Here is a 22,414-nt window from a genome sequence, read left to right on the forward strand (position 1 = left end):
TCCGGTGCCGGCCTAGCCCCTGAAGGTGCGGAGGATTCCACACCTTCGGGGCGGCCTGACGCCGGAGTGGTTCACACCACTCCTCGGCTCTGGAGTGGCCTGCCCCGCCGGTTTGCGGGTAGGTCTGACAATTAGTGTAAAGAACATAGAGAGATAATTGACATATATGCAAGCGACGTAAGTGTTATTTGAACCTAATAAGGTTCAATGTGCCACACGTGGGCGGCACAGTGGTTAGCACTGTTGCATCACAGCGCCAGGGACCTTTGTTCGATTCCAGCCTTGGGTGACTGCATGGAGTTTGCATGTTCTCCCCGTGTCTGCGTGAGCTTCCTCCCACAGTCCAAAGTTGTGCAGGTTAGGTGGATTGGCCATGCTAAATTGCCCCTTAGTGTCCAAAGATGTGCCGGTTAGTTGGGGTTATGGTGATAGAGTGGGGAAATGGGCCGCTATCGGGAGGGGTGCCGTTGCTAGTGCCTTCAGCCCTGACCCCCTGCACAAACTCTCCTCCATTCTGAGCTGGGAATCAACCCCATCTGACCCAGCTCCGCACCTTCTCCACATTCGCTGCCCAGTAGTAGTACATCAGGTTCGGGAGACCCAAACCCCCTCCCTGCCTCTGTAGCAGCACCTTCCTCACTCTGGCCACCTTCCCTCCCCATATGAATGACGTAATCCTTCCCTCAATCTCCCTGAAAAAAGCCTTTGGGAAGAAAATCGGCAGGCATTGAAAAAGAAGCAGAAATCGTGGCAACACGTTAATTTTAACTGCCTGTACCCGACCCGCCAGTGACAGAGGGAGACCATCCCACCTCGCCAGGTTGGCTCTCACTCTCCCCACCAAATTCCCGGGCAACCTGCATCCCCAGATACCTAAAGTGAGTCCCTGCCCTACGGAATGGCAGCCCCCCCACCCCTGCCTCCACCCCCGGCCAAGACACCACAAAATACTCTTGTGCAGGTTCAGCTTGTACCCCGAGAAAGTACCAAATACTCGCAGTAGCTCCAATATTCCTCCTATTGACGCACTCAGTTCCGACACATACAGCAGGTAGTCATCGGCATATAAGGACACCCTCTGCTCTATCCCCCCCGCGCACTATTCCTTTCCATGCTCCCGAACTTCTTAATGCGGTGGCCAACAGCTCAATCGCGAGTGCAAACAGCAGGGGGGACATAGGACATCCCTGCCTCGTCCCACGGTGGAGAGAAAAGTCTCTCGAGCTGATATTGTTTGTGCGGACACTCGCCTTCGGCGCCTTATACAATAGCTTTACCCAGTTCACAAATCTTGGTCCAATCCCAAACCAGAACTGCCAACGCCTTCTCGGCATCCAATGCCACAACCACCTCTGTTTCCTTCCATTCTGCACATTCAATACCCTTCTAACGTTTGAAAAGAGCTGCCTCCCTCTCATGAACCCCGTCTGATCCTCACCTATCACCTTCGGGAGGCACTCCTCCAGTATACCCACCAGTACCTTCCCCAATACTTTTGCGTCCACATTCAGAAGTGATATGGGCCTATACTACCCACACTCTGTTGGATCCTTATTTTTTTTTTAGCAACAATGAAATCAGTGCCTGCCCCAAAGTTTGTGGCAACACCCCCTTCCCTATCGCCTCTACAAACATCCCCAACATCAGGGGTGCCAGCTTATCCTTGAATTTTTTATAATATTCCACCGGAAACCCATCCGGCCCTGCCACCTTCCCCGACTGCATCCTCCCAATCGCATCCTTTATCTCCTGCTCCAGTATTGCTCCTTCTAATATAGCCCTGTCCCCCTCCCCTAGCCTCGGGTACTCCAACCCATCTAGAAATTCCTGCATCTCGCGGTCTCCCCCGGGTGGTTCTGGTCTGTACCACCTCTCATAAAACTCCTCAAAAACCTTGTTAATAAGCTCCGGAGTCACCACCAACTTCCCTGCCCTATCCCTCACCTGAAGAATTTCCCTTGCCACTGCCTCCCTCCGGAGCTGACCAGCTAACATACACCTTATCTCCATGTTCATAAACTGCATCCCTTGCTCATCTCAGTTGGCGCATCACCTTCCTGGTGGACAGTCGGTCGAAGCTTGCCTGTAGTTCCTTCCTCTTTTCCAGCTTCGCTGGGTCCCCATCTTCTGCATAACTCCTATCTACCTCCAACATCTCATCTATTACTCTCTTCTGCTCCAACCTCCTTTTTGTCCACCCTGGCCTTAAACAAAATTACCTCACCCCTCACCACCGCCTTTAGAGACTCCCAGACAACTGCCTTCGACACCTCACCCGTACAGTTGAATCTTACATATTCCTTAATTACCTTTTCAATTTTCTCACAAAACACTTGGTTCCCCAAAAGCCCCACATCCAGTTTCCACCCCGGCCTCTGCGCTACCCCCTTCTCCAGTACCATATCCACCCAATGTGGAGCGTGATCTGACACTGCAATTGCCGAGTATTCTGACCCCTTGACCCCAGCCAGCAAAACCTTTCCCACCACAAAAAAGTCGATCCGCAAGTATACCTTATGGACTGCTGAGAAAAAGGAGTACTTTTGTTCCCTTGGGTGCAGAAACCTCCAAGGGTCCACCCCTCCCATTTCCACCATTAGCCCAGCCAGCGCCTTCGCCCCCCCTGATGGGACCAGCGAACGCGGCCGTGATCTGTCCAACCTTGGCTCCTGCACCAAGTTCCAGTCCCCCCCCCCCCCCCCCCCCCCCAATCAGCTTGTGTGTGTCCAAGTCAGGAATGGCCCCAAACACCTTCCTCGCGAATCCCACATCGTCCCAATTGGGACCGTTTACACTTAACAGCACCACTCGCCTCCCCTCCAGCGCCCCTGTCACAATCACATATCTACCCCCTGATCTGCCACCACCTTCTCCATCTGAAGTGTACCCTTTTGCTGACCAACACCGCTACCCTTCGAGCCCTTCCGTCAAGTCCAGAGTGAAACACCTGGCTAACCCAGCCCTTTTTAAGTCTCACCTGGTCCTTCACCCTCAAGTGAGTTTCCTGCAGCATTGCCACATCCCCCCCCCCCCCCCCCCCCCCCCCCCCCCCCCCCCCCACCTTTCTTATCCACTTCATCATACCACCGGGCCCTGCCCCATAGCCTGACCCGCCCCTATCCATTGTTGGCTACTGTTTTAAACCTTAATTTATTCACTTCAGATGGTGTTTGCAGATAGAGGAGAGACAATTTCTGGTGGAAACTTCCATGGAGAGTATCCTGCAAAAGTAAGTGTCTGTTTCACTCAATATTATTTGAATAAAGAAGATTAAGGGGAGAGCTGTTTAGGGCATTCAACATTTGGAAGAATTTTGCTGAAGTAAATTGAGAATGGAAGTCAGAAATGTAAGATAATCAGAAGGATGAGGAGAGAGTTTGGGAGAAACCTCTTTATCCAGAGGGCAGTTAAGACTCGGAAGGTCCGACCACAAACAGAGGAAGCAGGATAAGACATGGCTTTGAAAAGTCAAACATTGAAGGAGAAAAGTAAAAGATTATGAACAAAGAGCTCACAAGTGGGCCTAACCAGGTTAGAAGTGGGACTAATATGGATTTAGCTCAGAAAGTATTGTTTACACAGCTGTGAAATGGACTGCAATGTTTGATTGCTATTTTATGAGTAGGTAATAAGGTTAAAGCATTTTGATAAGGGTTTCAGAAAGACAGCACAATGGGACAAATGGCCCCCTGTGCTGTATGATTTGCGGAGTATTATTTTGGGTCTTGCACAATAAAGCATCTGCAGAATGTCTACCTGTTATCAATGGTGGTTACAGCTCCGATACGAAGGCATCCTATTATTAATACAGAGATTAAATATCTGTATATTTACAGTTATTAAAATAGTGAAAAGCATTAGGATGGATGAGAATGCTTTATATTTCTGTCAAATGCAAAGCCTGATGTATCTTACATAACAAAATAAATCAAAAGGCTGAAAAGAAATATCTTTTCATTTTAAACCAATGACTATGTATCATTACTGTATCGTTAACCAGAACCAATCACGTTGTTGTTTTCACACAGGCCCTTGACTACCTGGCGATTGGTGTTCACGAGCTTGCTGCAATCAGCGAGAGGAGAATCGAAAGGTTGTGCAACCCATCCCTGAGTGAGCTGCCTGCCTTCCTGGTCAATGAAGGGGGCCTGAACTCTGGCTTCATGATAGCTCACTGCACAGCAGCTGCTCTGGGTATATCACTTCACTCTTGAATTCCAACACGTTCAGTACTGGTTGTGTATTTATTGGTGGAATGCTTATGGCTGCGATCTCAGTGGTCAGTTGGCCACCAGAAAGAGGAAGGTGCGAAATCTGGGAGAGAGCTCAGATATCGCGGCGGGGAAGAAATAGGTGCAATATGAACCAATATGCTGTACCCCAAGAACACCTGAAAAGAATATCCCTTCATCATTATAAATACCTCAATTAGATCACCCTTCGGTGTTCGAAACTCACCGGAATATTATCCAAGGCAGGCTGCATAAACTTGGCTTGTATTCTTAAAGGTGAGATGGTTGAAGCTTGAATTGAAGGACCTATTAAAAATAATACAAGGAGGACGTCCGGTTGCAGCATGTGGCTGGAGGACACATGTTTTGCCAGAGTTGTCTTTTTTGTACCTAGTTTTGGGGAATATTCTTATGTGAGAAATTGTGGGAAACTCTGAGGCATTTCAAGAATGTCAAAAACCAGGGAAAAGAACCCAGGGAAAAAGGGAGTGAGCGTATATCCGCCGTCAAACGTGGTGAGGAGTTCAGCAGGAGAGAAGATGGCAGGAGAGAGCTCGTTGGGTGGGGCCGCTCCCATCATCTTGGGAAAGATGGCCGAAGTGATGACCAGGGTGTTTGAGTGACTTCTCAAAACATTTTGAAAGGCATCGGTCAGAGATAATGACCTCGCTTAAAGAGTAGGTGGGTGGGACCCTTGCCCCGATGAGAGAGGAGTTGGTGAAGGCTTTGACTGTGGGAGCAAGGAGGGAAAATCAAGGGGGTGGAGGAGACACTGTCGCGACACAGCGGCCAGTTCCTCTCAATGGGTGAGGGGCTGCGGAGGGTGGCAGAGATCAACAGAGGGCTGAGAGCCAAGGCAGAAGACTTGGAGAACTAATCACAAAGGCAGAATCTGAGGATTGTGGGTGTGACTGTGGGAGTGGAGGGCCAGAAGCCGACAGAGTACTTTGCCGCGATGCTGGCGAAGTTGATGGGGGAAGTGGAGGACCCCTCCCATTACGAATTGGACGGCCCACCGGTCACTCCGGCCGAAACCAAGAACAAATGAACCGCTGAGAGCTGTGTTTGGCTGCTTTCACAATTTTCAAGTGAAGGAGAAGGTTCTGTAGTGGGCAGCAGAAGCGGGAGGTGGAGTGGGACGGAGCTGGCGAGGAGACAGGCGACCTTCGGTCGGTCTAAGACTGCGTTGTATAAACGCAATGTGCAGTTTGGTGTGGTCTACCTGGCGAAGCTAAGGGTCACTAGTTTGAGACGGTGGCGAAGGCATTTGTGAAGGCAGCACGGTAGCACAGTGGGTAGTACTGTCGCTTCACAGCTCCAGGGTCCCAGGTTCGATTCCCAGCTTGGGTCACTGTCTGTGCGGAGTCTGCACGTTCTCCCATGTCTGCGTGGGTTTCCACCGAGTGCTCCGGTTTCCTCCCACAGTCCAAAGATGTGCAGGTTAGGTGGATTGGCCATAATAAATTGCCCTTAGTGTCCAAAAAAGGTTAGGAGGGGTTATTGGGTGACAGGGATAAGGTGGAAGTGAGGGCTTACGTGGGTCGGTGCAAACTCGATGAGCTGAATGGCCTCCTTCTGCACTGTATGTTCTATGAATTCTATGGGAAAAACACATTAACATCAAAGAAAAATGTTTTTCAATCAACAAACAATTCTTAAAATAAAAGGAAACACTTTAACTACCAACTGATATCTGCAATTAAGCAAAGCCCATTACAGGTCAAAAACCATTGGTAAAAAAGTTAACAAACATACGGGTACTTGCTGCCCTCTTGTGTAGAGATTCCTTTCAGAAAAGTAGAGAGAGACCCTTTCAGGCACAACTTGCAAATCCTTCTGTCTCTGTCAGACTCCTGCTTAATCTGACAAAAGCTGCTACAGAACTTTAAAATTCCTCACAGACTGACAAACGCAGATCAAACTGCAAAACTACTGACAGACCTGGCTCCTCCCATTAATTACATCACTTTTATCCCACTCAGATATCATGACCTGCTTACATATCTCTAAACACAATGGACTGGATTCTCCAATTCTGGAGCTATGTCCCCATGCCGGCGTTGGTACGGTGGCGGAGAACTGCCACAAAATGGCCACCGATTCCCATTTTGGTGGGGGCTAGCATGATGGCAGTGTGAAGCACCCGGCTCTAGCTGCCAATACACCCCGGAGAATTACAGGCTATGTGGACGCAGCCCGTGGACCCGGCCCGTGAAATAGTGCCCCCACTTTAGCCTGCTCACGCACCCCGGACCACCCCCCCCCCTCCCCACAGTGCCCCAGCCCCGAATAATGTCCCCCCCTGCCTGTGGATCGGCCCTCCCCCGACTGTGGTGGCGCTGGACTGAGTCCGCAGCCGCCACGGTGAGTTCCCGATGGATGAGACCATGAGAGTCCCACGCCATCGGGAACTCGGCCAGTCAGGGGCAGAGCATCGGGAGATGGGCCTCAGGCAATTTTCGATACGTGGCAGGGCGTACTAGAGTTCGTCGCTTTGGAGGAGGCGGAACATCGTGAAAGCGGCACCGCCCCCGATTTGGTCATAAACTTGGATTCTCTGGCCTTTCGCCGAATGTGATTTCAGCTTCGGCAACCAGAGGATCCAGCCCAATGTCTCAAATTATCCACTCCCTGCGAAATCTCCAGCAATCGCAATAAAGTTCTATTAGGCATCTCTTTGTAAACAAGTAAATGGTTGGAATAAATGATTATCTCACGTTTACAACACAATTGTACCTTTTGTAGACACATTGCCTGCCTGTATGTTAAAAATATTGCTGCAACAGATATATATAATACAATCTATATGTACAATATAATACAAACTTTCCTTCATTCATCACAAAAGGGACAGTAGCAACATGGATACGGAGTTGGTTGATTTAAGGAACCAGAGGGAAATGGTTAATGGATGTTTCTCAGGCTGGAGAAAAGTTTGTAGTAGAGTTCGCCAGCGGTCAGTGTTGGGACTCTTGCTCTTCTGATATGTATTAATGACCCTGATCTTAGTGTACAGGGAACGATTGTAACATTTGTACAGAGACCAGAAGCATTGTGAACTGTGAGGAGCTCCAAAATGATAGAGACAATTTGGTGGAGTGGCCAGATGACATTCAGTGTGGAGACATGTGAGGTGATAACCTGAACTTAATTCCACCCCTGAGAGTCTGAAGCTCTTGACAATGCATCTCCCCCTCAGTACTGTGCTAGAATGTCGACATTCACATGGGTTCATGTCTCTCGAGTGAGACTTGAACTCACAACTTTCTGCTGCCACTAACCCACAGCTGACACCTTGAGCTACAAGACGTCCACCTGCAAGTATCTGACCTGAAGTTAACTAATTGAGCATCCCAGGTAAGGGAATTAATTGGGACAGCAAATATGAAACGAGGAAAGACAATTAAGACCATCAAGCCAATTCTTCGTACAGACAACATGCAACATTCCGTCAGAACTTTGCTCCAGAACCTATTGCGCCCCTTAGCCAAGCAGTCCCAGGACAGCAACAACACTGGACAATGTGGAACATTGCCCAGGTATGTCCTGTCCACCAAAAGCAGGACAAGTACAACATGGCCAATTACCATTCTATTAGGCTGATTCTTTCAACGGTTAATTGCATTAATAAATGTGAAAGTCACCAGAGTCTCCTTTCAGGGAGAGACCTGACTGGTGATGATTTAACCTGAGGGTCACCACTCTTCACGTGAGGGGCAAGTTTGAGAAGGCGGGTCCTTCATAGTAACTGCACCCAGTTAGCATCAAAAACCAGCTATCCAACCAATTAAACTAACCAAATAAATTTTTTTTTTTTTTATTTTTTTTTTTTTTAAATTTAGATTACCCAATTATTTTTTCCAATTAAGGGGCAATTTAGCGTGGCCAATCCACCTACTCTGCACATTTTTTTTTGGGTTGTGGGGGCGAAACCCACGCAGACACGGGGAGAATGTGCAAACTCCACACGGACAGTGACCCAGAGCCGGGATCGAACCTGGGACCTCAATGCCGTGAGGCGGTTGTGCTAACCACTAGGCCACCGTGCTGCCCCTAACCAAATAAATTAACACAACTTGTCGAGCCAATGAGGCAGAAAGTGTGAACAGAGACCCCATGACATTACCACAAGAGCCGACTCAGGGAGTTGGTTTCTGTGTTTCACCAGCAGAATTCTGTTACATGTGTTGTTGAATTCAAAAACACAAAATTAATATTAAAATATCATGTTTGGAACCGAAAATTAAGTTTGAAGACCAGCATACGCTATTGCTTAACACAGAGCGAGGAACTGCAGAAACCAGTGTATATGCCGATAGTCTCTATAACCTCTATGCATAGGGAACGAGTGAAGGTCTTGCATTTCTGTGGCACCGTTCACCAACACTGGACGTCCCAACGTCTTTACAGCAGTTATGTACTTTTGAAGTGAAGTCAGTGCTATAATATAGGAAATGCAGCTGTTGGTTGTTCACAGCAAGCTCCCATATACAGCAGTGATGAATGACCAGATAACCTGGTTGTGTGATTGATGCTTTGCAAATGGAAGAGGGGCGGAGGGTCATAATACAATTCTCTGCCCCTTTATGCCAGCATTGTCTGCAGGAACATGTAGCTAATTGTATATCCAGATGTGGCTACTTGTAGTTCTAACAGTGAATAAACGATTGAGTAACGCTGTTGGGCCTGTGGTCACAATATCTGTATTGCGTGTGGATGTGACTTTTAACCCTTTTGTGCATCTGTTGATAAACTGGAGTAATGAAAACCAGAGCACATAAGTGTTTATTATTATGATCTCCATAGAGAGCAATACATTTTTTAAAGATATGTGAATTTCACAGTGACCGCCACAAAGAACCGCAGGGCAAGATTTCACGTTTTAAGACTTTTACTGTAACAAACAAACTAAAATTAATATCGACTAACCATTAATTAGTAGGCAACTATTACACTACAAAAAATATATTCCCCATGAACTTCTTCACATAACTAAAAGCCCCATGTCACATTTGCACATTACACAACACTCTCAGCAGAGATGTAGCCTTGTATATGAAGTCCCAAACCCCTCACAGCTTCAGCGGAACCATTTCTCCTTCCCCCACAGGTTAAAATATTCCATGTCCTTTTGAATAAAGTCCCTTCATTTGGCCTTTAATTCTCCACAAACTTCATCTCTTTGAACAAGGAATCTGTGCTCACAGATTCCTTTGTTAACCCACAAACAGTTATTTTCTTGTGCTTGATAAAGCAACACTTGTTTTCAGTCTTCTTTCCCCAGTCTCTCTGTCTAACTCACTCTGAGATTGTGTGTCTATATGCAGGAATGCCAGCTACCACCTCCTTTGTGTCCAGTTGTTGAAACATGCACCTAACTTTCAATAAATCTTGACCTGGGCCTCTGTTCCTGTAACAACCATGGGGGCTTGTCTCCAAGCAGATTTTATTTCCAAATAACTCCATTTCGCCTTGACTTAAAGGAAACTGTTTAAACCCTAGCTTTATCGAAAACCCAATGATTATAACATTATTAATTATTGTGAGTGATTTACTTCCTAGATTGCAGAATGGTGGGAGATGTTTTTAAGTAAATACACAATATGACGTGTAGTCACCTGTATTGTGAATGTGCATGAGGTATTTGCTACAAAAGTACTGCCTGTGTCAATGATTTTGATTAGACAGTGTTGCTTTATGCTGCACACGTGGGAATCTCCAAGGAACACTTGAACCTATAAAGTGATCGGATGTAAATGAGGTGGGATTGGCGCTACCAAGCCTCCTGCTTCATTTTTGTAGGAAAGGCCAGAGTTCGGAGGCCTGACGACCTCACTTTGGGGTGTTGTGCCCACAGTTAACCGGTCTTAATCTTATCGAGTTGATGCATACCAGTTTTATTTTAATGTACAAAATAACAATGGAGACTTCAGAACCTCATTCCACAGAGCCACCAGATCTGCGTTTGGATAGAAAATTTTGACATAACCATTTGAAATGACAAAATGCTGACTGACAACCATGACAACAGGAAAGTGTGAACAGGAAGTGGACAAGATTGTGAATTATACAGGAACCAATCATTTTCATTCATACATTAGTTGGTTTTATGTGATGTTGCAAACAAGAATCCGATGAATGGGGGAATTGAACAGTTAGCCCAGAGTTGGCTGGAGTTGAGGAGGGGTTTCTCCCAACTAAAGAGCTGGGAAATTCAAAATGGAGGCTCTATGGTGCCACCACTGCTGGGAAGGTATAATTACAGCGTGACAAGTTGACATAGGGAATTTCCTTCTAAATGTGGATCGAACAATTTATAATGGGACAAAGTATTTATTCCTGGTTCTGCAAAGGGTGAGAAAGAATGATTCCTTTTTCTTGATTGAAAACTTTAGCCTTAAAAGCCTTATGGAGCAAGTATATTGAAAATAACTTTTATTATTTCCAGTCTCTGAGAGCAAGGTGCTGTGCCATCCGTCATCAGTTGACTCGCTGTCCACCAGTGCAGCCACTGAGGACCATGTCTCCATGGGTGGATGGGCTGCCAGGAAAGCATTGAGGGTTATTGAACATGTGGAACAAGGTACGATTGCGAATCAATACTTGTCATCTTCTTTCAAACTGGTAAATATTGAGCACAACTCAAAACTTATATACTCCTGCCAGCAAGATAAGTAACTCATTTACTTTATTGATTTCAATATTTTAAATGTTGCGTTAGTCCCTTCCGTTTTCCTATTAAAATGTTTGGTAAATAAATGAACGGTAAATGTAACCACTGAGAGAGCATTGCCCATTACGTGATGGGCAGGCCATGCCAGCATTAAACATCTCTTCCCTCTACTGTTCGCACACAAAGGTTACAGCATTGTCGACAGGATGTACAAGAGCAACTTGGCGAGAATTCTTCAACAACACTTCCCAAGCTACCTGAAAGGAGACAGGCATTGGGTGCAGGGGCACAACATCACATCTACGGGCATGATCCTCCAATCCCATCGACGTCGACCCCCACTGCGGGTTCACGTTTGGCGGGACGAGTGAACCATGCATATTACCATTGATTTCAGCAGGACCAGGAGATCCCGCTGGGGAACTGCCTCCAGCACAGGAAATCCCACTGTGAGGAGGGCTGGAAAATTCCGGCCTATGTTTTCTATACAGCACCCTGACTTTGGAAACACCTTGTTGCAGAGTCAACATCCTGGAGCTGCCACCTTATGACTCTGTGCGAGTGCCTTCCTGCAGTGGTGGACCATCATCATTCATCAAGGGAAATTAAGAATGGGCAATAAACACATATTCTGAAAATGTAGAACATGGTCATATATTCCCACATGGGCAGCAAAGACCAGGGGCGAAATTCTCCCATCGGGAGACTAAGTGCCGTCGCCGGAGTGAAAACCGGAGTGTTTCACTCCGGCATCGGAGGCCGGTCCTCGCCCCCTATTCTCCCACCCCCAGGGGTCTAGGAGCGGCGCTGCGTCAATTACATGCGCCGGGCCTTGGCGCCGCAGTAAAGCGGCGGCGCGTAAATTACGCGGCCGGTGCGCGTAAATGACGTCACCCGCACATGCGCATCTTGGCCGGCGCCAACCCGCGCATGCGCGGTTGCCGTTGTCCCCGCGGGCGCCCCGCAAGACATGGAGGATTGATCTTGCGGGGCGGCAGAGGAAAAGAGTTCTGGCCCGCCGATCAGTGGGCACCGATCGCGGGCCAGACCCCTACTGAGTGCCCCCCTGGTGCTCATCCTCCCTCCCCGCCCCACAGGCCGCACACGCAGCATTCGCGTGCTGTTCACGCCGGCAGCGACCAGATGTGGTTGGTGCCGGCGTGAACCCGTCGGATTGGGCAGGCCGCTCGGCCCATATGGGCCGGAGAATCGCCGCTCGCCCGTTAGAAACAGCGAGCGGCGATTCTCCGAGCGGCCTGTTGTAAAACACGGCACGCCGTTTTGGGGGGGGTGGGATAATCGCGTGCGGGTGCCAGGGCAGCGTGGTGGGAATCGCCCGTCACTCCCACAATTCTCCCTCTCGGCGTGGGGGTCGGAGAATTGCGCCCCAGTTATTCACCCTTCTATTACCAAATCTTTTCCAGTCCATGTGATACGCCCCAGCCTCTAGCAAAGTAGCCAGGATTGTGGGTCTGGAATGTCAATGTCATCTCAAGCCCACTAACTGTCAAATCCTCATCAATAATATGTTTCTAACTGTCTTGCAAACCTCCAAACCCCTCCCTCTCTGAATCATCTCTTGTTCAAATAGGAGGAAAGTCTTTTTCTGTATTTCTAGCCCCTCATGCTCGCCAACATCTTTCCTGTGGTGTGGGCTCCATCATTACAGGCAGCAGAAACAGACAATGAGCAGTAACAGGCAGCACAGGAGAAGACATAAGGAGTAACTGAAGAGAAAAGTTTTCAGGAGACATCCATAGGTTGGGAGAATGTTGGGAGAGAGGGAGGTTACAGGGTGGGTTATGGTTAGAGAGGGAGGTGAAAAAGTGGGTTAGGTTAGAGAGGGAGGTTAGAGAGTGGGTTATGGTTTTAAAGGGAGGTTAAAGGCTGGGTTATGGTTAGAGGGAGGGTAAAGAGTAGGTTAGGTTAGAAAGGGAGGTTAGAGAGCGGTTAGGTTAGAGAGGAAGGTTAAAGAGATTAGGTTAAGAGGGAGATTAGAGTAGGTTCGGTTAGAAAGGGAGGTTAGAGAGCAAGTTAGTTTGGAGAGAGGTTAGAGAGCAAGTTAGGTTGGAGAGTAGGTTGGGTTCGAGAGGAAGGTTTGAAAATAGTTTAGGTTCGAGTGGGAGGTTAGAGTAGGTTAGGTTAGGTTACAGAGGGAGGTTGGAGAGTAGATTAGTTTAGAGAGGCAGGTTAAAGAGCAGGTTAGATAGGAGGTTATGGTTAGAGAGGGAAGTTAGAGTGTAGGTTATGGTTAGAAAGGGAGGTTAAAGGGTGGGTTAGGTTAGAGAGTAGGACTCCACTGGCTAAAGGCTTTGCCAATACTGACAGAACAAGTTGAGAGGGGGTGATGCGCAGGAGGTCAGAGTCAGAGGATGTGATGTTATGTTGAAGAACATGTTTCAGCAGTAAGGTGGTGGCGAGACCACGGAGCAATTTGTTAATAAGGACAGGGGATTTGAATTCACTTAATTAGAGGTTGGTGGGGAGGGGAATAACAACTTAACCAGGGAGGGCAGTGGAGGTCACAGTAGTTTGACATTTATGAGTGCTGGACATTGAATATTACAAAAATGAGGTTAAAGGTTTCAGCAGCTAGGCATGTGGGCATTGGCTTGGCAATTCCTAATAGGAACACAGGACTTAGGATCTGGAGTGGGCCATTCTGCCCTTTGAAACTGCTGCACCATTCAATAAGATCATGGCCTAATCTGGTCATGGTCGCAAATCCACTTTCCCATCTGTCCCCATAATCTTTGACTCCTCTGACTATCAAAATCTCGTAAACACATTTATCTCTCTTCTCTGCTTCCTGTAAGCTAATTCCATCCTTTATCCATGCTAATCTGTTACCCATTGCAGTACTTGGTGGCGGAGTAGTATTGTCATTGGATTAGTAATCCAGGGACCCTGGGTAATGCTCTGGGGACCTGGGTTCAAATCCCACGCAGCAGATAGTGAAATTTGAATTCAATAAAAATTTAGAATTAAAGGTCTAATGGTGACCATGAAGATTGTCATAAAAACCCATCTGGTTCACTAATATCCTTGAGGTAAATAAATCTGCCTCCCTACCTGGTCTGACCTACATTTGACTCCAGAGCAATGTGGTTAAATTTTAGCTGTCCTCTGAAGTGGTCAAGCGGGCAATGATACACATATCCCATGAATGAAAAAAATGAGGCACCCTCTGGAAATCTACAGGCAGAATTCTCCAGCCATTCACTGGCGGGATTCTCTGGACCTCCCAGCAGTGCACCCCCGCCTGCGGGTTTGCGGTTGGAACAGGGTGGCTTCAATGACAAGCATTAGAAGTAGAGAAAGAATCCCGCCGCCAGTGAACGATGTGTCAAATACTCCGTCCTCAGTCACAGTTATAGCAGGGCGGATTTGCATTGGGGAATCCTGGCCCACATCTACAGGTTCCTCCTTATCCATCTTGCTTGTTACTTCCTCTAAAGGTTAGTCCAGCATGAACTTCCTCTCATAAACCCATGTTTACTCTGCCCGATTCTATCCCTTCAGAAGGTGGTGATGAACTGCCTTCTTGAATCGCTGAAGTCCCTGAGGTGTAGGTACACCTGCAGTGCTGTTAGAGAGGGAGTTCCAGGATTTTGACCCAGCGATAGTGAAGGAACAGTGATATATTCTCAAGTCAGGATGGTGAGTAATTTGAAGGGGAACCTCCAGATGGTGGGGTTCCCGGGTATCTGCTGTTCTTGTCTTTCTAGATGACAGTGGTCAGTTTGGAAGGTGCTGCCTTGGTGAGTTCCTGCAGTGCATCTTGTAGATGGTACACTCTGCTGCCAATGTTCTTTGATGGTGGAGGGAGTGAATGTTTGTGGAAGGGGTGCCAATCAAGCGAGCTGCTTTGTCCTGGACGGTGTCAAGATTCTTGAGTGTTGTTGGAGCTGCACTCATCCAGGCCAATGAAGAGTGTTCCATTACTCTTGATTTGTGCCTTGTAGATGGCGGACAGGTTTTGGGGGCCAGGAGGTGAGTAACTCACCACAGGATTCCTAACCTCTAACCTGCTGTTGTAGTCATAGTATTAATACGGGTCCAGTTCCGTTTCTGGTCAATGGTAACCCCCAAGTTGTTGGTATTGGGGAATTCAGTGATGGTAATGCCATTGAATGTCAAGGGACAATTGTTTGATTCTCTCTTGTTGGAGAGGAAAATTAAATGAAAATCGCTTATTGTCACGAGTAGGCTTCAATGAAGTTACTGTGAAAAGCCCCTAGTCGCCACATTCCGGCGCTTGTTCGGGGAGGCTGGTTCGAGAATCGAACCGTGCTGCTGGCCTGCTTGGTCTGCTTTAAAAGCCAGCGATTTAGCCGAGTGAGCTAAGCAAGTGCCATTGCCTGGCACTTGTGTGGCATGAATGTGACTTTCCACTTGTCAGCCCAAGCCTGGATATTGTCCAGGTCTTGCCTCAATTGCACGTGGACTGATTCAGTATCTGTAGCGTTGTGAATGGTTCTGAACGTTGTGCAATCATCCGCAAACGTCCCCACTTCTGATCTTATGATGGAAAGAAGATTATTGATGTAGAGGCTGAAGATGGTTGGGTCTAGGACACTACCCTGAGGAACTTCTGCTGTGATGTCCAGGACTGAGATCACTGACCTTCAACAACCAGAACCATCTTCCTTTGTGCTAGGTATGGTCCCAACCAGTGGAGAGTTTCACCCCTGATTCCCATTGACTCCAGTTTAGCTGCTGCCTTGATGTCAAGGGCAGTCACTCTCACCGCACCTCTGCAGTTCAGCTCTTTACTTAATGTTTAAACCAAGGTTGTAATGAGGTCAGGAGCTGAGTGACACTGGCAGAACCCAAACTGAGGATCAGTGAGCTAAGGTTATAGCTAAGAAAGTACTGCTTGATAGAACTGTTGATGACTTCTTCTATCACTTTACTGATGATTCAGTGTAGACTGATAGAGCAGTAATTGGCTGGGTTGAATTTCTCCTGCTTTTTGTGTACAGAACATACCTGGGTAATTTTCCACATTGCCGGGATCACCTGTCACAGATCCAGTCTAGCAGCTTTGTCCTTTCGGACTCAGCCAGCTCGGTCAGTAGTGGTGCCACTTTTGATGATGGACATTGAAGTCCCCCATCCAGAGTACATTCTGTGCCCTCGCCACTCCCAGTGCTTCCTCCAGGTGGTGTTCAACATGGAGGAATACTAATTTCATTACATGATAATCAACAGGAGGTTTCTTTGCCCATGTTTGACCTAAAACCATGAGACATCATGGTGGAATTCTCTAATAATGGGTCTATGTCCCCACACCCGCAGGAAAACGGGCCTGAATCACTCTGGTCTTTCATTGAGAAAGTCCTGAGTGATTCTCCGTTTTGCAAGAGGCTAGCAGGGCCCGGGGGTGCTCCTTGCACAACATGGCGGACCCACACTGCGAGCCGGCCCCGACAATATAGGCCCTCCCCGAGATCGCGCGCGTCCGCCGATTGGTGGCCTCCGATCGCGAGCCTGGCTGCCCTGGTTGCCCCCCCGGTGACGGATTCCACTGCCCTCCCACCAGGGCGGCCGTGGACTGAGTCCACAGCTGCCACTCCAAGCTCCCGCCGGGTGGAACCATGAGTGAACCACGCTGTCGGGAACAGTTGTCGGCGGAGAATCTGCATGGGGGCCTCATTCAATGGCCGCCGACCAGCGCCATGTAAACCGCGCACAGGCGATTAGCGGCGATTCTCCAGTCCCCGCAAAATCGCGGGAGCGGCATCGGACCCGATCGTGGGTCTGACGCCCATTCTCTAATCCCCCCGCCGAGCGCGATTGCGCCCCGGAGGTTCGGAGAATCCTGGCCCATGGGTTCAGAGTCGGGCAGCACGGTAGCACATTGGTTAGCACTGTTGCTTCACAGCGCCAAGGTCCCAGGTTTGATTCCCACTTGGGTCACTGTGCGGCGTCTGCACGTTCTCCCTGTGTCTGCGTGAGTTTCCTCCGGACGCTCCGGTTTCCTCCCACAAGTCCCGATAGATGTGCTGTTAGTTGAATTGGACATTTTGAATTCTCCCTCTGTGTATCCGAACAGGCGCCAGAATGTGGTTACTAGGGGATCTTCACAGTAACTTAATTGCAGTGTTAATGTAAGCCTACTTGTGACAATAATAAAGATTATTGTTATATTTTGAGGACTCCCAGGGCAATTCCTGTACTGTATACCACTGTGCCGCCATCTCTGCTGGGTCTGTCCTGATGGTGGGTCAATACATACCCAGGGATGGTAATAATGGTGTCTAAGGTTAGACTCTATAAGTACATAGAACATAGAACTTAGAACAGTACAGCACAGAACAGGCCCTTCGGCCCTCGATGTTGTGCCGAGCAATGATCACCCTACTTAAATCCACGTAACCCGTATACCCGTAACCCAACAATCCCCCCATTAACCTTACACTACGGGCAATTTAGCATGGCCAATCCACCTAACCCGCACATCTTTGGACTGTGGGAGGAAACCGGAGCACCCGGAGGAAACCCACGCACACACGGGGAGGACGTGCAGACTCCACACTGACAGTGACCCAGCCGGGAATCGAACCTGGGACCCTGGAGCTGTGAAGCATTGATGCTAACCACCATGCTACCATGAGGCCAATTATGATTATGTCAGGCTGTTGCTTGAATAGTCTATGAGACAGCTCTCCCAACTTTGGCACAAGCCTCCAGATGTTAGTAAGGAGGACTTTACAGAGTTGACAGGGCTGGGTTTGCTTTTGTCATTTCCAATGCCTGGGTCGAAGCCTGGTAGTCCATCCAGTTTCTTTACTTTTCATTGACTTTGTAGCAATTTGATACAACTCAGTGTCACTTCAGAAGGCATTTAGGAGTTAACCACATTGCTGGTGAACCTGGAGTCACATGGAGGCCAGACCAGCTAAGGATGGCCGACTTCCTTCCCTAAAGGACATTTGTGAACCAGCTGGGCTTTTACGACAATGGTTTTGTGGTCATCATTAAACTTTTAATTCTAGATAATTATTGGATTAAATTTCCTGCCATGGCGGGATTCGAATCCAGGTCCCTGGGTCCCCGGCCCCTGGATCACCTGTCCAGTGACAGTACCACCAAGTCACTGCCTCCCAGCTGAGGGGATTACCCTTCCAGAGTGGCAGCTGGAAAGTGGGTGGGAGCAGATGAATCTATAGGGTCAGCACAAGGGGCAACTGTGAGGTCCCTGGGTGGGATCCCGTGTGAAGACAGGTTGCATGGGCAGAGTGGGGGCTCTGACAAGGTGTGGTTTCCAGCTTCATGAGGGCAATAGGCCCTTACACAGGGGGGGAGGTTGGGTGCAGTGAGAATGAACCCCCACTCTCAGGTAACACTGTGAAGCCAGAGGGCATGAGCTGTCTGGAATTCCAAGGCCACTGGTTATGGAGGCCAGGCTTCAGAGATTGTGTGGATGGTTGGCTATTCAAGTTGGAAGGCTTGTTTAATGCACAGCCCATGAGAGTTGGGGGAATAAGGGTACCCTCTAAGGATGGAGTTGACTGTAAATTGCAGTCTTCAGATGCATCAGGTGTGCCTTGCCTGCCACAAGGGGGAACCAGTTATCTAATCAGGTCCCTGACCCTTCCTTGCTAAATCAATTGTGCCAATTTAATCAGCATTGCAATGCACGAGTGTGCCACTGATTGATGCCCAATAGTTCACCCTATGGAAGCTTAGCCGTCAGACATTCAACTCCAAGGTTAATGCTCACATCTCCATAACAGAGAGGTGAAAAATATATTGCCCCAATGCAAGGCGTTATGGTGAATGTCTTGCAGTCCAAGGAGGGATGCTGTCATCCCTTCCTGATGCTCGTGGCTATGACTTTGTAGCTCCAGCAGCTCTGGGATGACCAGACCAGGGGCACAGCAGAGTCCTGGGCTCTGGCATCCCCCCCCCCCCTCCCCCCGAGTGCCAGATCCCTGGGATGTCCCTTCCTCCACCTGCTGTGGATCTTCGGCTGTGAGGTGCTCACCAGTGAGTGACCAGAAGCCTGCCAACTACTTGATCCCACCGAGGTGCTGGTGGAGGGTGCGGGTTTCCAGCTGTGACAGTTCCTTGATGCTTCTACTCTGCGATGTCTCCCTCCGAGCTGGAGCAGGGGTTGTTGTGAACGTTCTTGATAATTTCCACGATACGAGTTGATGGAGTTTATTTACCTCACTGTGAACCATTTCTAGGTCATGCTCATTAAAACCTTTGATTCTGACTCTTTAAATGTAACAAAAGATGGTAAATTTGGGGGATTGAAATGAAGTGCTTTTGTTTCACTCAGTTCTTGCCATCGAACTTCTCGCAGCCTGTCAGGGTATCGAGTTTTTACGTCCGCTGAAAACAACAACTCCACTGGAAAAGGTTTACGATCTAGTCCGCACAGTCGTGAGGTACAGTCAAAATAATGATCTATTCTGCATCACATTTTATCCGTGACTGCCTGGAATGGCCCAGTTAAAATGGTTAATGTTTTTTTTAATTGTCTGCTTTCTAGACCGTGGATTAAAGACCGTTTCATGGCCCCAGATATTGAAATTGTCCATCGGTTATTGGTGGAACAAAAGGCAAGTTGGTACATTGCAGTGTTTACCTTAGATAAAGCTATTTAATCTTTAACAACTGATTTGAGAAAACATGTTCAAAATGAAACTCCAGCAACTCATTCTTTGTTGATTGTTTTTTATACAGAAATTGGGTACAGAATATCTTCATTTTTGAAGAATTTTTATTTGACTAATAGTAAAAATAAAGTTTTTTTTTGAACAGGTTTTGCCACATGTAGTGGTGCTACTTCCAATGTTAAATGTGCACAAGATGAGGTAGCTGAATGTCCTCTCCACATAGGAGCTTCGGAAGTCATAGGTGGAAGTTGAGCTACAGTAATCTAAAGTTGTGTTCCTCAACCAAGAAAGGGCCATTTAGTTCCTTGAGCCAGTTCCCCCATTCTGTGAGATCATGGCTGCTCTGTGATGTCAGTCCACATACCCACATTTGCCACATATTCCTGAATACCATTAGAAAATGCTCCTGGGAAGTCCAGATATATAACATCCATAAACAAGGTGGCACAGTGGTTAGCATTGCTGCCTCACAGCACCGGGGACCCGGGTTTGATTCTGGCCTCGGGTAAAGGTGTGGAGTTTGCACATTTTCTCTGTGTGGGGTTCCTCCGGGTGCTCCGGTTTCCTCCCACAGTCCAAAGATGTGCAGGGTTACAGGGATAGGGCAGGGCAGCGGGTCCACGTATGGTGATCTTTCGGAGGGTCGGTGCAGACTCGATGGGCCAAATGGCCCCCTTCTGCACTGTAGGAATTCTATGGATTCCTCTGACTATTAGTCAACTCTTCAAAAAATTCGATCAGATTCAATATCTGCTGTAAATCCATGCTCTCTCCCGTCAGCTGAAAAATTCCAAGCTCTTCAATCACTCTATCCTTAATTATAGACTCACCATCGATCTTAGCCTAACTGCTCTAGAATTCCCTGATTTCACCTCTCTGACCTTTTTTAAGACTGGAATTAAAAGTCAAATGACGACTATGAAACCTTTGTTGATGGTTCGAAAAACCCATCTGGTCCTTTTGGGAAGTAAATCTGCCATCCCTTTTTTTCATAAATTTAGAGTACCCAAATATTTTTTTCCAATTAAGGGGCAATTTAGCCTGGCCAATCCACCTACCCTGCACATCTTTGGGTTGTGGGGGTGAGACCCTCGCAGACGCGGGGAGAATGTGCGAACTCCACACGGACAGTGACCTGGGGCCGGGATCGAACCCTGGTCCTCGGCGCCGTGAGGCAACAGTGCTAACCACTGCACCTACGTGCTGCCCTTGAAATCTGCCGTCCTTACCATGCCTGGCCTACATGTGAGTCCAGACTCACAGCAATGTGGTTGACCCTTAACTGTCCTCTGAAATGGCCGAGCAAACCACTCAGTTCAAAAGCAATTAGGGATGGGAAATAAATGCTGGCCCAGCCAGCAACACCCACATTCCATGAACTAATTAAAAAATAAATAAATAACAGCGGAGCGACCCGTGTCATTTTCCAATCTATCGGAATGCTTCCCAACCGGAGAGAAGGATCTTTGACAGAGATGTTCAGGGATGTGGATAAATAGGGTTGAGATACAGATGAGCTGATTAGTGGAACAAATGGGTAACATGGCTTACTCTTGTTCCTGGGACCTGAAGATGTTTTCACCCAAAAGAAATGTCCGATCAGCTGCCAGTATACTTGGAGGTCTCGCTGCTGTGATTTGATTGGATTGCTTCTTTTATTAATTGGGTTCCTTCCCTCCATAGGTTTGGGAAGTGGCAAATCCTTATATTGAGAAATACAGATCGGCAAACGTGCCAGAGGCCAGGTCCATCTCACCGACCGCCTTTTCCCTGGAGGCTCCGATGTCTCCCTGCAAGCGAGCTCGGATAGAATAATATCATCCACAATCTGCTTCACTGAATCATGTATAAAACTGTGATATGAACAGAGGTATATGTAAACCTCACTATATTTTATAAGTGTGCAGTTCAATCTTTAGAAGTAATGTTTACAAGTTAACTAAAATACATTTTAATTTTGTGTATTGTTAAATTTTAAAATTGTGTTCCTCTATATGATTTGGTTTGTAAGTAACTTAGGTTATGAATAGTCTGCCGCATGTTCTTGAATTCTTAAATATGGGCAGCTCCAGGAAAATCTGCGCTTCCTGTCTGCCCTGATTTTTATAGATTTCACCTTGTTTGCTGGGATGCTGATCTATGTCCCAATAATGATGACACAAGCTGCCATTTTCTATCTACAGTGTAAGGGGCCTATAACTAAATTCAACACGACTAACAATAAATCATTTAGACGTGACTGCTGCCCTGCCTCTTTTTTAATTTTCTTCAATTTCCTCAGTCTTCCTTGTGTTCTGTGATTCAAACATTGTAATGATTAATGCACAGAACATATAATTGTTTAACTATAAAGATGATTTATGAACAAACAAGTGGAAAAGATAACTAATGAACTATAATACAGACTATGGTTACTAAATGAATTCAGTGAATTCTCCTGGAGCTACTCTAAGTCCAACTATCTTTTTGTACAACTCACTACCAACTGGCGAGTGTCCCGAGTCACACGATAGATCTCTAATGCCACCTGCTGGGCGGAGGTCATACCAGTAATTATATGCACTGATAGACAACTATATACATTGATGTGTACATGCATATCACCACATTCGTGTTCCACCCTCATTTGCTTTCATGTTAGAATGTTTCTGTAATTGGAATGTGCCAGGCATAGTTGACATCCTTCCATTTGTGAGAGGTGACGGGAATTCAGCCTCAGAACCTTGCTGAGATCAGATTAGGTCATCTGCTGCACTTACCTTTGGTGGCTGAGAAGCCATTAATGGAAGGCAGAGTCTGCCACAACATGGGAAATAGGAATAGGAATAGGAGGACACTCAACCCCTTGAACTTGCTCCACCATTCAACTAGGTCAT

At 47.5% G+C, this 22,414-nt stretch overlaps 1 protein-coding gene across 3 annotated transcripts in view; it reads left to right on the top strand.

The window, feature by feature from the left end:
• The window catches only part of LOC119973228 (histidine ammonia-lyase-like), a 68,559-nt gene extending 46,777 nt beyond the window's left edge, over window positions 1-21,782 (top strand). For 2 of the 3 annotated variants that reach the window (XM_038810906.1, XM_038810908.1), the window contains 6 exons: window positions 3,164-3,229; window positions 4,029-4,194; window positions 10,681-10,815; window positions 19,199-19,307; window positions 19,412-19,481; window positions 21,222-21,782. In XM_038810906.1, the coding sequence (XP_038666834.1) occupies window positions 3,164-3,229; window positions 4,029-4,194; window positions 10,681-10,815; window positions 19,199-19,307; window positions 19,412-19,481; window positions 21,222-21,353 (678 nt within the window). In that variant the 3' untranslated portion in view covers window positions 21,354-21,782. Of the gene's footprint in view, window positions 1-3,163; window positions 3,230-4,028; window positions 4,195-10,680; window positions 10,816-11,091; window positions 11,548-19,198; window positions 19,308-19,411; window positions 19,482-21,221 lie in introns of those variants that run through there. The other variant, XM_038810907.1, reaches the window with a different exon arrangement.
• Window positions 21,783-22,414: the final 632 nt, after the last annotated feature.

This window comes from Scyliorhinus canicula, chromosome 11 (assembly GCF_902713615.1).
Source record: "Scyliorhinus canicula chromosome 11, sScyCan1.1, whole genome shotgun sequence".
NCBI lineage: Eukaryota > Metazoa > Chordata > Chondrichthyes > Carcharhiniformes > Scyliorhinidae > Scyliorhinus > Scyliorhinus canicula.